At 43.9% G+C, this 12,561-nt stretch overlaps 1 protein-coding gene across 6 annotated transcripts in view; it reads right to left on the reverse strand.

The window, feature by feature from the left end:
- FCHO2 (FCH and mu domain containing endocytic adaptor 2) overlaps window positions 1-9,429 on the reverse strand; it is a 228,201-nt gene extending 218,772 nt beyond the window's left edge. For 5 of the 6 annotated variants that reach the window (XM_050945258.1, XM_050945259.1, XM_050945257.1 and 2 more), the window contains exon 1: window positions 9,229-9,429. In XM_050945258.1, coding sequence (XP_050801215.1) covers window positions 9,229-9,255 — 27 coding nt within the window. In that variant the 5' untranslated portion in view covers window positions 9,256-9,429. The remainder of the gene's footprint in view (window positions 1-9,228) is intronic. The other variant, XM_050945260.1, reaches the window with a different exon arrangement.
- Window positions 9,430-12,561: the final 3,132 nt, after the last annotated feature.

Below are 12,561 nucleotides of genomic sequence, written 5' to 3' on the forward strand. Positions count from 1 at the left end.
GGGGAGCTGCTGGTGGGTGCTGAGCAGCCACCAATTTTTCCCCGTGGGTGCTCCAGCCCCGGAGCACCCACAGAGTCAGCGCCTATGAGTTAACCACAAGAAGCAACCTGTGTTCCCTGTAAACTGCAAGCTTGGGCAGCCATGCAGCAGAGATTTAAGTGCTGCCCAGCTGATAGCAGATGAGACACAGCCCACAGCATGTGTTTAGGTGCCCCTCTCCCCACATTGCTCCATCCTGCAACTGCTCCCGAGACCCTCCTGCTGGCTGTGCAGAGCGGAGGGGGGGAGCTGATTTCAGAGTGTCCCCTCCTCTTTGCCCCCCCCCATCTCCACGGAGCAGATGAGAGGGGACAGCCTGGCTCAGGAGGACTTGGAGCTGTCACGGTCTGGTGAGGTGTCCGAATGCCTTTCTTAAAGAGATAGTGCACTGTTTCTCAGGGCTTGTCTACATCACAAAGTTGCAGCGCTGGTGAGGGGGTTACAGCGCTGCAACTTAGGAGGTGTACACATCTGCAGGGCATCACCAGCGCTGCAACTCCCTGTTTGCAGCGCTGGCCGTACTCCCGTTTTGTCTCGGGTGTAGAGGATCCAGCGCTGATGATCCAGCGCTGGTAATCAAGTGTAGACACTTACCAGCGCTTTTCTTGACCTCCATGGAATAAGCAGGTATCCCAGCATACCTGAGGAAGCCTCTGGTAATCAAGCAGGTCTCCTTCCCCGGTTTGCTCTCGCGTTCCCCGAACCCCCGAGCAAGCAGGTCTCCTTCCCTGCGGTTTGCAGGGGGGTTCGGGGAACGCGAGAGCAAACCGGGGAAGGAGACCAGCTTCGCCGCGGTTTGCTCTCGCGTTCCCCGAACCCCCCTGCAAACCGCAGGGAAGGAGACCTGCTTGCTCGGGGATTCGGGGAACGCGAGAGCAAACCGCAGGGAAGGAGACCTGCTTGCACGGGGATTCGGGGAACGCGAGAGCAAACCGGGGAAGGAGACCAGCTTCGCCGCGGTTTGCTCTCGCGTTCCCCGAACCCCCCTGCAAACCGCAGGGAAGGAGACCTGCTTACACGGGGGTTCGGGGAACGCGAGAGCAAACCGGGGAAGGAGACCAGCTTCGCCGCGGTTTGCTCTCGCGTTCCCCGAACCCCCCTGCAAACCGCAGGGAAGGGAGACCTTCTTGCTCGGGGGTTCGGGGAACGCGAGAGCAAACCGGGGAAGGAGACCAGCTTCGCCGCGGTTTGCTCTCGCGTTCCCGAATCCCCGAGCAAGCAGGTCTCCTTCCCTGCGGTTTGCTCTCGCGTTCCCCGAATCCCCGAGCAAGCAGGTCTCCTTCCCTGCGGTTTGCAGGGCGGTTCGGGGAACGTGAGAGCAAACCGCAGGGAAGGAGACCTGCTTGCTCGGGGATTCGGGGAACGCGAGAGCAAACCGTGGCGAAGCTGGTCTCCTTCCCCGGTTTGCTCTCGCGTTCCCCGAACCCCCCTTGAAGCCGCAGACAGCGCTGCAGTGTGGCCACATCTAACACCACTTGCAGCGCTGGTTGCTGTAAGTGTGGCCACTCTGCAGCGCTGGCCCTATACAGCTGTACTAATACAGCTGTAACAACCAGCGCTGCAAAAATTGTAGATGTAGACATACCCTCAGATTTCTTCAGCAGCCAGCTCTCTCTCACACACACACACACACACACACACACACACACACACACACACACACACACACACACAGTCTCTGTGTCACACTCACCTCCCAACGTATACTTGTATTGTTACCACCTTTGGTACTTCCTGCAATGCACACATATTCCCTATAATTTTATTCTTTCAAAGTGTTATATTAGTGTTTTGACTAGTCTACGCATTTCATAATTTTCATTTCTCCTACTACTTAAAGAATTAAATTTAAGTGTGAGTTTTAAAATGCCTAACCTGTCCTGGCTGGAGTAATTATTCCTATGGTAACTTTTAAAAATATATATTATATTTAGGTTTTTTGTTTCTACTGGTGGCACACATAGGCACATACCTCAGTGCACGTAACAAAATTTATTCCATACATGGATTGAAAAAGTTAGAGGGAACATTGGAAGCAACCATAAGATATGGTGAGGAAGATTTCTTCACCTTTAATTCAGAGTGTGTGTTTGCTCTTTGTGACTTGTTTGCAATTTGGGGGATGTGTTGGGTCAGATTTCTCAGCTGCTGTGAAACTATTCTAATAGCAGCAATGTCCAGGAACTTAGTATGCAACAGTGAATGTTTCTCTCACTCTGGTTATTCAGCCAGTACTTTTTCCTTGTGCTTCATGAAATAATCTACCTTTGGAACAGCTGGCAGATGGCTAAATGTTTGCAGTAGTTAGCTAACTTACAAGTCTTAGGCTGAAGGGTCTTAGAAATTACATTAGATGTCATTGCAGTAGATGAAAAGATTAACGGCTTAATCCTACAAGAATTCTCATTAGTTCCAATGCAAGCTCTGTATGCAAAAGAGTTGTAGAACCTGAACATGAGCAAGTCTGGGATAGATACATGGATATAAAATGAATCACCAATGATTTCCAAACTGATTAATTGCAAAGTATCTATATTTCCTACAGTTTTAACTGGATAACATGCTCTTCACTCCTTGTCCTGAACAGCTGGATAGGACTGCTGTACATACTTAAAATAGCTGCCACATTCCACAGGTGATTTCATTGCAATGGTGTATGTGACATGACGCCTGTATTTGCAGAAAATTTTGAGATCCCCTGAAAAATGATATCCTTATATTATATATATATATATATATATATATATATATATATATATATATATATATATTTTAAAATGCTACTTATTAGTGGCTGCCAGTCAAGCATACTGTCTCTACAGTGCCATTGAAAACTCTAACCCCAAATTCCCTCTTCCATTTTCAAGAATCCTAAGAAGGACTCCACTCCCAGCGTCAACTTCCCTGACGCCATGATTAGCTTCAACAATGGAACCCAACAGATGACCATACACAAGAAACCCACAGATCACATTTACCTTGCCAGATCCAGTAATCACCCCAAATAAAACCAGGCATACAGATACCACAGAATATATTCTGAAAAGAAAACCCAGGATATACATCTTAATATACTTAAGGAAGTCTTCACCAAATAAGGACACTCCAGAGAAACAGATCACATTATGGAATGAAAGACACTCCAGAGAAGTAGATCACATCATGGAATGGGCGACTGTAAAGAATTAATATCAGCCCCTGGAGAGGCTGTGCACCTTAGACAGAGCAGCACTGGGCAGTCTCAGGGGAGCAGAGGGAAAGCTCCAGCCAGATACCTGCCAGGGTGAGGCCCCTGAAAGAAAGGGCCGAGAAGATGCAAGGGCCAAACAGAGCATGAGCAGCAGAGGGGAGAGAAGGAGGGCAGGACATGGCTGCCGCCAGAAGATTCCTTAGCCAGTACCCAGAGTAGTGGGCGGGCCTGAGTCCCCCTAACACTGCACCTGGCCCTAGAAGAGAGTGGCCCAATACAGACTTTGGCTTGTCCCTGAGGCAAGGGGCTAGATTCTGGGAATGCAGTTGGCCACAAGGGCAGGTGCAGACTGAGGACTGCTGATACCCCTGGAAGGGGAAGAGAACCAAGTGGGACACAGCTGGAGGGCTGTGTCCAGAAGAGGACGCCACAAACCAGGGAGCAACATGGGTCCCAGACAAACAGTAGGGCAGACAGCGGGTGAGACACCACCTGCAGAGGGCGCACCACAGCTGGACAGAGCTAATTCACGGAGAAACCAGCAGGAGGCGCCATGGTGGTGAGTTGGCAACCTGTACAGTTACAGCCACCCAAATATCCCAGGGGAACCTGCCTCAATACAGGGAGGGAAGCATCAGTCACACAGTTCTAGTTGTCACATACCTCCCCACACTGGAAAATATAAGGCATATCCATCAAGCAATTATAACCTATACCCAATAGGGACCACATCCTGAGAGAAATCTTTCCCCAACCGCCTCTTCTAGCCTTCAAACAATGCCCCCACCTCACCAAGCTCAACATCACAAACAAGCTCCCCATAGATGAGGGCACACCAACTCAAAGCAGCACCGGACCCTGTCATAACAGATGCAAAACCTGCAATCACATCCCTAATGCCTGATGATCAATAGGCTCCATAACACACTTTTCAAGAACCATGGGTACTACACATGCCTACCACAACATTGGGCATACTTCATCCAGTGTGCTAAATGACTTAACAACAACTATTTGGGTGAAACAAGGCAATCACCATGCTCTCAAATGAATTTACTCAGAAAAGACAAAAATACCCATGGGGAAACACTTTTCACAAAATGATCACTCCACATCTGACCTCTCAATCCTCATCCTCAAAGGAAAGCTGCAGAACGCCTTCAAAAGACAAGCCCAGGAGCTTAAATTCATAACTTTGCTAGACACTAAAAATCATGAACTCAGTAAAAACATTGTTGTAATGAGCCATAAATCCAATCTGTAATCTACTAACCCTCCTTTGTCCATAATTGCAGAGGTGTTAACTACCCACTTCACGCTGAATGATCTCTTACAACATGTCATAACTCCTTACGCTTAGTAATCTGTTCCATCTTGAAGTTAGCTGTGACACTGAGTACCTTTCCCAGACTTCAAGAAGATCTCTATATAAGCTCTAAAGCTTGTCTGTTTCACCAACCGAAGTTGGTCCAATAAAAGATTATTTTACCCATCTTGTCTCCGTACAAATGAAGAAGGGGAGTGAGGGCTGTACATCTGTGGAAAAATATACTCAAAGAACAAGTAATATTTCTTTCACCTTTGAGAAATTTCTCAGCAACACTGAAGAAATTAGAAAAACGCTTAAGCAGTCAAGTCCTCGCACCACCACCCCCCTCCGATAACCTCATCGACACTCCCTTCAGGGGGCATGCCTGACAATTCAAAAACCAGCGGTTTGGTTCAAGTTCTTCAACTTTAAATTTTGAGTCAACATCTCAAAAAGAGATCGTCTTACGGCCCATGATCCCTTCCTAACATCTCAGTCTCTGCTAGTCTGCACTTGAAATATTTTATTCTGCAGATGACAGTCTGAGAACCACAGTTCTACTCAAATTAATACCACATGGAATATGTACCAGTTATTTAAGTACTGAATAACACTTATTCACTGAATATATTCTTTTTTCTTCCTCAACTCCTGAACATCAGCTACTCAGTACCTAGCTTCTTAATAAAACATTTTAATAAGTTTGGATGAGTTTCCAATGGGCCTCTTCTAGAAAAGTAGCAAGACAACAATGCAGTTATTATTAGAGTAAGGGAGCAATTGTTACTCTAATGCATCAGTATCAAAACACATTGACAAACTACAATTTCTTATTTTTTTACAATGGGAATACTTTTCACAAACATTTTATTTCACTGATCTCTCTGTTTTATGCCAGCATACATTGTACACAACAGCAGGGACCCATTGTTCTGTGACAACATCCTAATTAGGAGTGTTGAGAATGTTCAGTCAAGTGATTTGAATGCTTGGAACACTACCTCATAACAATGAATTAAAAAATCATTTATAATCTGCACTACTTGTCTTGTATTTTTACCCTACAACAGAAAAAAACTGTATGAAACTTGTATTAAAGCAATATATCTTTTTTTCTGTTACTGTACTGCATTTTAAAATATTCCCATAGAATACAAACACTAAAAAAAAAAAGATACCTACCTTTTACTACTCTCAAAAAAGTCTGGCCTCTGTTCAAATACCATTAAAAGAGGCAACATTTAGAAACCTATTTAAAAAGTTTCTTAATCTTCGCCACTGAAAAGAAAACAATATTTTTAAATACACTTGTTTTGTTTATATCAGTACATTACTGAATACTTTTCTCAAAAGAGTCCTTAAAAGTAGCAGCTTAATGTACTGGAGACAGAATGACATAAATAAGGTGTTTGCGTGTGTCACTGCCCTCTTCTGAATGGAATCAAACCAGACCACCAGGTTTCTGATGTCTTCCCTAATGACTACCAAGAGGATAAGCATTCAAGCCAGTGGAGGCCCATGTAAGGCACAAGATCCATGGTTTAGTTTCCCATGTGGCATATGTGCAGTTTCAACTAGAGACTGGTGTACATTCCAACACTACATAGATATGGATTCATTACAAAACCATGTTTTCATTTTCTACCCGAAGCATTCCTTTCTCTGAAAGTCTCAACCTTTCCTTCTAAAAGAATCCTGAATCGTACATTTTGAGACTTTTTTCCAGATTTCAACTCCACTTTGGGTTCACATCAAACCATGTCTATCACTTGTAATCACAGTACTATGAAGATCTAATTCACAAATTGTGGATTGAATTTGGATACCTCTGCTACATAAATATTTATCTAAAATCTTGGAACATACTCCGGTTCGGCAAGGGCACACAACAAATGAGTTTCAAAAACTCTAATCACTTAAAACAGTTACTGAAGAACGTGGTCTAAATTTATTTTCCCTACATGGCCAGCCTCCTTACTCTAGGATAATAAATGAAGAGTTAAAAAAAGAGTAACTGAATGTTATGTAATAGATATAACTAGCTCTTATATAGTGCATTTCATCATTCAATCTCAAAGTGCTTTCCAAAATTATCCTTGTTTTACACATGGGGAAACAAGAAGGTGAAGTCACTTCCCAATGTCACCCAGCAAGCCAGTGGCCAAGTGGGGAATAGAAGAACTCAGTTCTCCCGAGTCCTAGTTCAGTGTTCTATTCATTAGGTCTGTAAAGGTAAAGGGAGGTAGTATGTTATATGTTTAAATCATACCTTTGTTGGATATATGTTGTACATATAAGTGCACTGGATTATTTCCCCCTCTTATTGTCTGAATTGTAAATGCTCAACATTTTTACACATTTTAATACATTTGGAATTGTAGAGTCTATATTCTGTCCTATCTGAAATGTGGAAAGAATGATATTGAACAATGAACTGATCCGAAATGTTGATGGGGACAGACTAAGCTTTAAACATTAAAAATGCACTAAGCTACATTTCATTTGACTATACTAGACAATAACATACCTGCGGTTTGAGATTTTATAGATACTTCTCACATCAGAAAATACTGCATATGTTTCATTCAAAATTAAATAGACATTATCGACTTCTTTGTTTTTTAACTAAGACTTCTCTCCTGTCTGAGTGTGCACACACACCTGCTGCGCCTCATCCTTAATGCTATAGCTACTAGGGTACACTCTCTTGGAGGACCTGGGGAAGAATGTGCATGTGAACTCCCCCCACCCCCATAGCAATGCATGAGTGATACTGACTTGCCAATGAGACAAAGCACAACTGGACATCAAAACAGTTAAAGGAACTATACATAAATTGAGAAAAGTGCACAAAGTAAATAAAAAGGAAAAATATCTAATCTCAGTTACAGTAGTTCTGTGCTTCTTGATTAACAGTAGGAACTAAATTTTCAGATGGATACATGTGATTTTATTTTTCTATCTGCTGTTAAAGTAACACCAAAGGTTAAAAGTTTGTTTCTACTGTTAAATCAACTAACACCAGACACGACCAAGCATCCTTTTAAAAGCTATTTACAAAGCTAAAGAAAGTTTTCATATGGTAGTTAAACATACATCCTCCTCCAAAGCCGTAGTACTGTTCAGAATTTTTACATTGGATTTAATAACCTGCAGTTTTAAGAAATTTGTTGAATTTAAGACCACAAACAAAACATGTATGCAGTTATTGCTTAAAATTTCCACTATATTTATAAAATTAGTTTACTGTAAATAAGGAGAACTATTATTCATATTTACAAAGCAGACAATACTGAAAGCGACACTTTCCCTTCTGATGTTATCCTTGCTCCATTTTTAGCAAATACGTACTATGAAACTATCATGGCTCATTTATAAACCTTTGTATTATGAAAACATTAAGGCAAAGACATCAGAGATCTGAGACCCACAAGATTTTAGACACATCTATGGGCTTTACATTTAAAAGGGCCATATTTCTACAAAAACAGAGCCCTTCAAGTTACACACAAAATTTTAATGATAAACACACTAAACCTTAAAATCTAAATTTGAATTAAGACCTTTCAATGTAGAAGGTTAGTTTAAAAATTCTACACACAAGCTTAAGCTAGTTTTCAATGTTTTGCAATTTTTCTGAGGAAAGGATTAATCCAGTTAAAACAAATCAAAATTCTCTACAACGCACATGTATCCATTATTCACAGTTCTGTAAGTAATTTGAATCAGGAAACTAAGACTACCAATTTCTCAAAACATTTAGTTCATTTCTCTCCATTAACACATTTCTAAAATTTAAAAATAATGTCACTGTAGTAGTATAGAGACAATTAAGTAAATTAGTTAAAACTGCAGGATAATTTAAAAGAATAATTCTGGAAGGGTATTAAAAAATAACTAAGATTCAATACAGGCTATAAATTCCTGATGTTACTCTCCATCGCTCCCACTATGTTGGCAGAAAAATATATTTCACAGGGAGGGCATGATTTCGGAAGCAGAGTTTGTGTTTGCTAACAACAGTACAAGTGCAGTACGCTGGAATCGCTGCTATTTACTGGGGCAGTTTTATTGTATGAAAAGTTAAATGAATAACCTGTGACTTTCAAGTATAAGTTTTAATCAACATCAAAGAGATTAGAAACGAATGAGACCTAGCTGGAGTTCCCTTCCAGCGCATCCCTCGAGATAAATGGACTGTAATGCCACAGAAGTCACCATGTCAGAAATACGCCCAGCCAGTGCTTTGCAGGACCGTGAATCGGCGCATATCCAACAGCAGCGCACAGCAGCCTGCCCCTAGCCTTGGCGCGACCCAGGGAGCCGGCTCCCCAGAGCTGCAATAGGGACACTCGGCAAAGGGGCTCCCGAGCCTCGGCTGCGCCCCGTGCCAGAAGGGACCAGGTCACGGCTCCGTGTGCTCCCGGACACCCCTGTCCTGTTCCGTCCAAAGCAGGGAGCGAGGCGGGGAGGCCCCAGGACTGCCGGCGGCGGGAGAGACCAGGGATACAGCTCGCGAGCGAGGGGAATCCGACCGACACTCATCTCCTCCCGCACCAAGGCCCAAACCCAAACCCCGGGATAGCGTCGGAGCCAGAGCGGCTTGCCCCGGAGGGGACTCGGCTATGCCCGGCAGCTGGCAGAGCGGGAGCGAGCCGCGGCCCGAGCGGACACAACCAACAGCTCCTACCCAGAAGCTCTCCACGAAAGACGCCATGACCGCGCCGCCGCCTCAGCGTTGAATGAGCCTGGCCCCGACGGCCTCAGCCACCGAGACCCAACGGAGGAAACAGCCACCACCGCCGCCGTCCGCCACAGAGCGCCGCCCTTCCCGTTACTGTGCGGCAGCCACTCCACAGCCCAAACGGCCCTGACGCGCACGCGCCAGCCAGCCCCAGCCACCTCCTCCAGGGCGCAGGCGTCCTCTGCACCTCTCGCCCCGCCCCCGGTCAAGGTTGTGCGCAGGCGTAGAGAGAGGGCGGTGCTCGGGTCTGAGAGGGGCCTGGCTGGGGGAGACTGCGGGATCCGCCGTGCCCCAGGCGGCAGCAGGAGGCATAAGTCCTGCTTCGCTCTTTGCCACTTCTAACGTATGTAGGTGACTAACATAGTAAAGAAGGGAGCCGGTTCTGTAAAGGAAAAAGTTTTGCACAGCAAACCCAGACTCTTTAGGCAGGTTCCAGGGACGGTGGTAATATTTTAGGTCTACCTTAGGAAACGTTTCCAACAACAGAAACAAACAAAAAAAAGTCAACTACACTCCTTTCTTCAGCCAGTCAAGAAGCAAAGGTGAGGAGGGAGGGGAAGGTTACAGTTCGAAGAGGGTGGTCTGCCAGTGGCCAGTATGTTGATCAGACAACCTCAACGGAGGCCGATCATTTAGAAGGCACTATCGAGAAGATTAAAAAAATAGCCTCAGGAGGGAACAAGTTCTAAATATACATGCTGCTGTGCACAAGAGGAAAGGCAAAGTCAAAGGAGTGCACATTTTGCATTTGGAGTAAATGGAGGTTAGGTTTCTGATGCTCCTTAGTTCCTGGAGTTGTTCATTCCAGTATTGGATCAGGCTCTGGGGTTGGTCTATCTCCTACACAGATGAACTTTACCCTTACTGAGTTCTACTGTTCCAAAACAAATGGAGTTGACAGAAGTTTTCATCTCAGAGGTTTAGGCAATCTTCTAGAAATTCTACATCCGGACAACACACACTATAAAGACTTAACATCCTCTGAGAAGCCAGTGAAAAGATCAGAAGACAGGTATGTGTGTGTATCCCACAGGGCTAATACAGACTGCTGAAGCATGTCTTCTCAGCAAAAGGTCCCTGACCTCTGATAGCTTCATGCCCACATGAGGATTCCAGCACTATAGTCCAGACAAGATGTGACAAAAGGCAGGTATAACTAAGGCCAGCTCATCATCTGCCAGGATGGGAGTTTCCAATCCAACCAGCCAAGGCAAATAGCATTACTTGTGGATTTTGCTATGTGACAACTTGGAGTTGATGACAGTAGTATGGTCTTATCTCCACTTAGTCTTCATCCCGTCTGTGTCATCTGCATAGTGCTGACGCTTGCATACATGTCTTTCTTGTTCACCTAGTGGCTGCATATAGATGTTGAACAGGACCAGAGAGAATTTATCCTTGCCTGATTCCAAAAGTCAGAAATTTAGTAGTGGAGGTGCAGTTTCCCATCACTACTTGTTAAGTGTACCCCTCTAGGTAAGGACTCAAGCCATTTTAGCACATTACCTTGTACCGCTGCCACCTCTCTCAAATGGAACTGCTGTCTCTCATGGTCAACAGTGTCAAATACTACAGAGAGGCCCAGGACGACAAAAATGGACATCTGGCCACTATCCACTGACAGCAGCACATCATACATCAGGACCTAAAGTGGATTCTATCTAGGGTGACCGGACAGCAAATGTGAAAAATCAGGATGGGGAGGGGGTAATGGGAGCCTATATAAGAAAAAGACAAAAATCATGACTGTCCCTATAAAATCAGGACATCTGGTCACCCTAGTTCCAGCCCACATCCCAGCCTAAATCCAGATTGTGCTGGGTTCTAGGATACTAGCTTCAATTAAATGAAGTGCAGTTATTCATTGACTAACTTCTCTATGAGTTTGCTCCAGAATGGTAGAACAGATACATCCAAGGTGGTTTTCTTCAGTAGTGCTCAAATTATTGTATGTTTGAAGGAGGAAGGGAAGATTAATTCACTAAATGAAGTGTTGGAAATTTCAATCAGAAATTGTTTGACTCTCATTAGCCAGTGAGGGCATGGGTCAGACTCCCAGTTGGGAGACTTGGGTTGAGATTCTTTTAGGGTATCCCAGTAGCCCTTGAGGAATGAATGTACTGAACTCTGCAACATATATGGAGATCCATGAAATTGGAGAAGCCTTCGTTAATATGCAGGAACTTTCTGGCCAAGTAGGATAATAGTTCTTTCACATTATTTGGGTTCTGTTTTGTACTGCAGGCACTTAGGACTGATGACACTGTTTATCACGCTGGATAGCTCAATAGCACAGGATTTGGCAGCTTCAAGGGAGGCCAATAGGAAAGTTTACTTGGCCTATTACACAGCCTCAGTATAGGCTTGAAGAAATGCTTTGTTTCAACTTTAATTTTCTGCCCTCAATGGTGGAGTTTCCAGCCCGCTCTCTATCCAGGGCAGAGTCTGGAGATAAACGTGAGAAGGGAGGGACAAGCAGAAACAAAAGTAAAACTGTTTGAGCAGCATATTCCAGAAGTCTTGAGGTCTTTCTAAGTGTAGCCTTCATTGAGCTGAGATCTACCATACCATTCTCTCACTAGAAGGGAAAACCTATAATAGCAGCAGGCTGTAAAAGACATACGGTTTGGGAATATTTTAATGAAGTGCCTCTACAGGGGTGAGACAGGCATGTGTACAAAATGCAAACAATGCAACAAAGAAATGCAAGGCCTGGTTGCCCGAATGAAACATCATCATGAGAAGTGTTCCTTCTCAGGAGGAAGCTGCGTTGAAGATGATGAAAGGAACACGTCTGAACATACAGGATCTTCAGGTTGGTAAACTTTTTATTTCATACTTCTTTCTTAAGGACTGCCTGTCTTCCTTCTGGACTATTCTTGAATTCTCATGTTTGAGCAAAATATATAGTTGTTATTCTATGGTACTATCATTTTAGATGCAGTTGTGATAAATAAAATAGCTGAAATAGGCAGAGCTTCCTCTTACAATTTCATCTTTAAAGTAGTACTGAATGTCTGTGAATGCAATGAGTAATACTAAATGAGCAGTATGGTAATCATAATTAAAAATTGCATTGACTTATTTTGTTTAGCAGAATCCATCCTCAACATACAGGATTCTGAAGACTATCCACCTTCAAGATCACCATCATTTTCTATAGTTTCAGAGTTATCTGCCAATGATAATGTTTCAGTCACAACATGTATATCACATAGCCACAGTATATCACCTGTAGCAAAAAGAAAAACAAAAATCTCCATCATGCAGAAACAACCA

Source organism: Gopherus flavomarginatus, chromosome 3, assembly GCF_025201925.1.
Source record: "Gopherus flavomarginatus isolate rGopFla2 chromosome 3, rGopFla2.mat.asm, whole genome shotgun sequence".
In the NCBI taxonomy this organism is placed as follows: domain Eukaryota; kingdom Metazoa; phylum Chordata; order Testudines; family Testudinidae; genus Gopherus; species Gopherus flavomarginatus.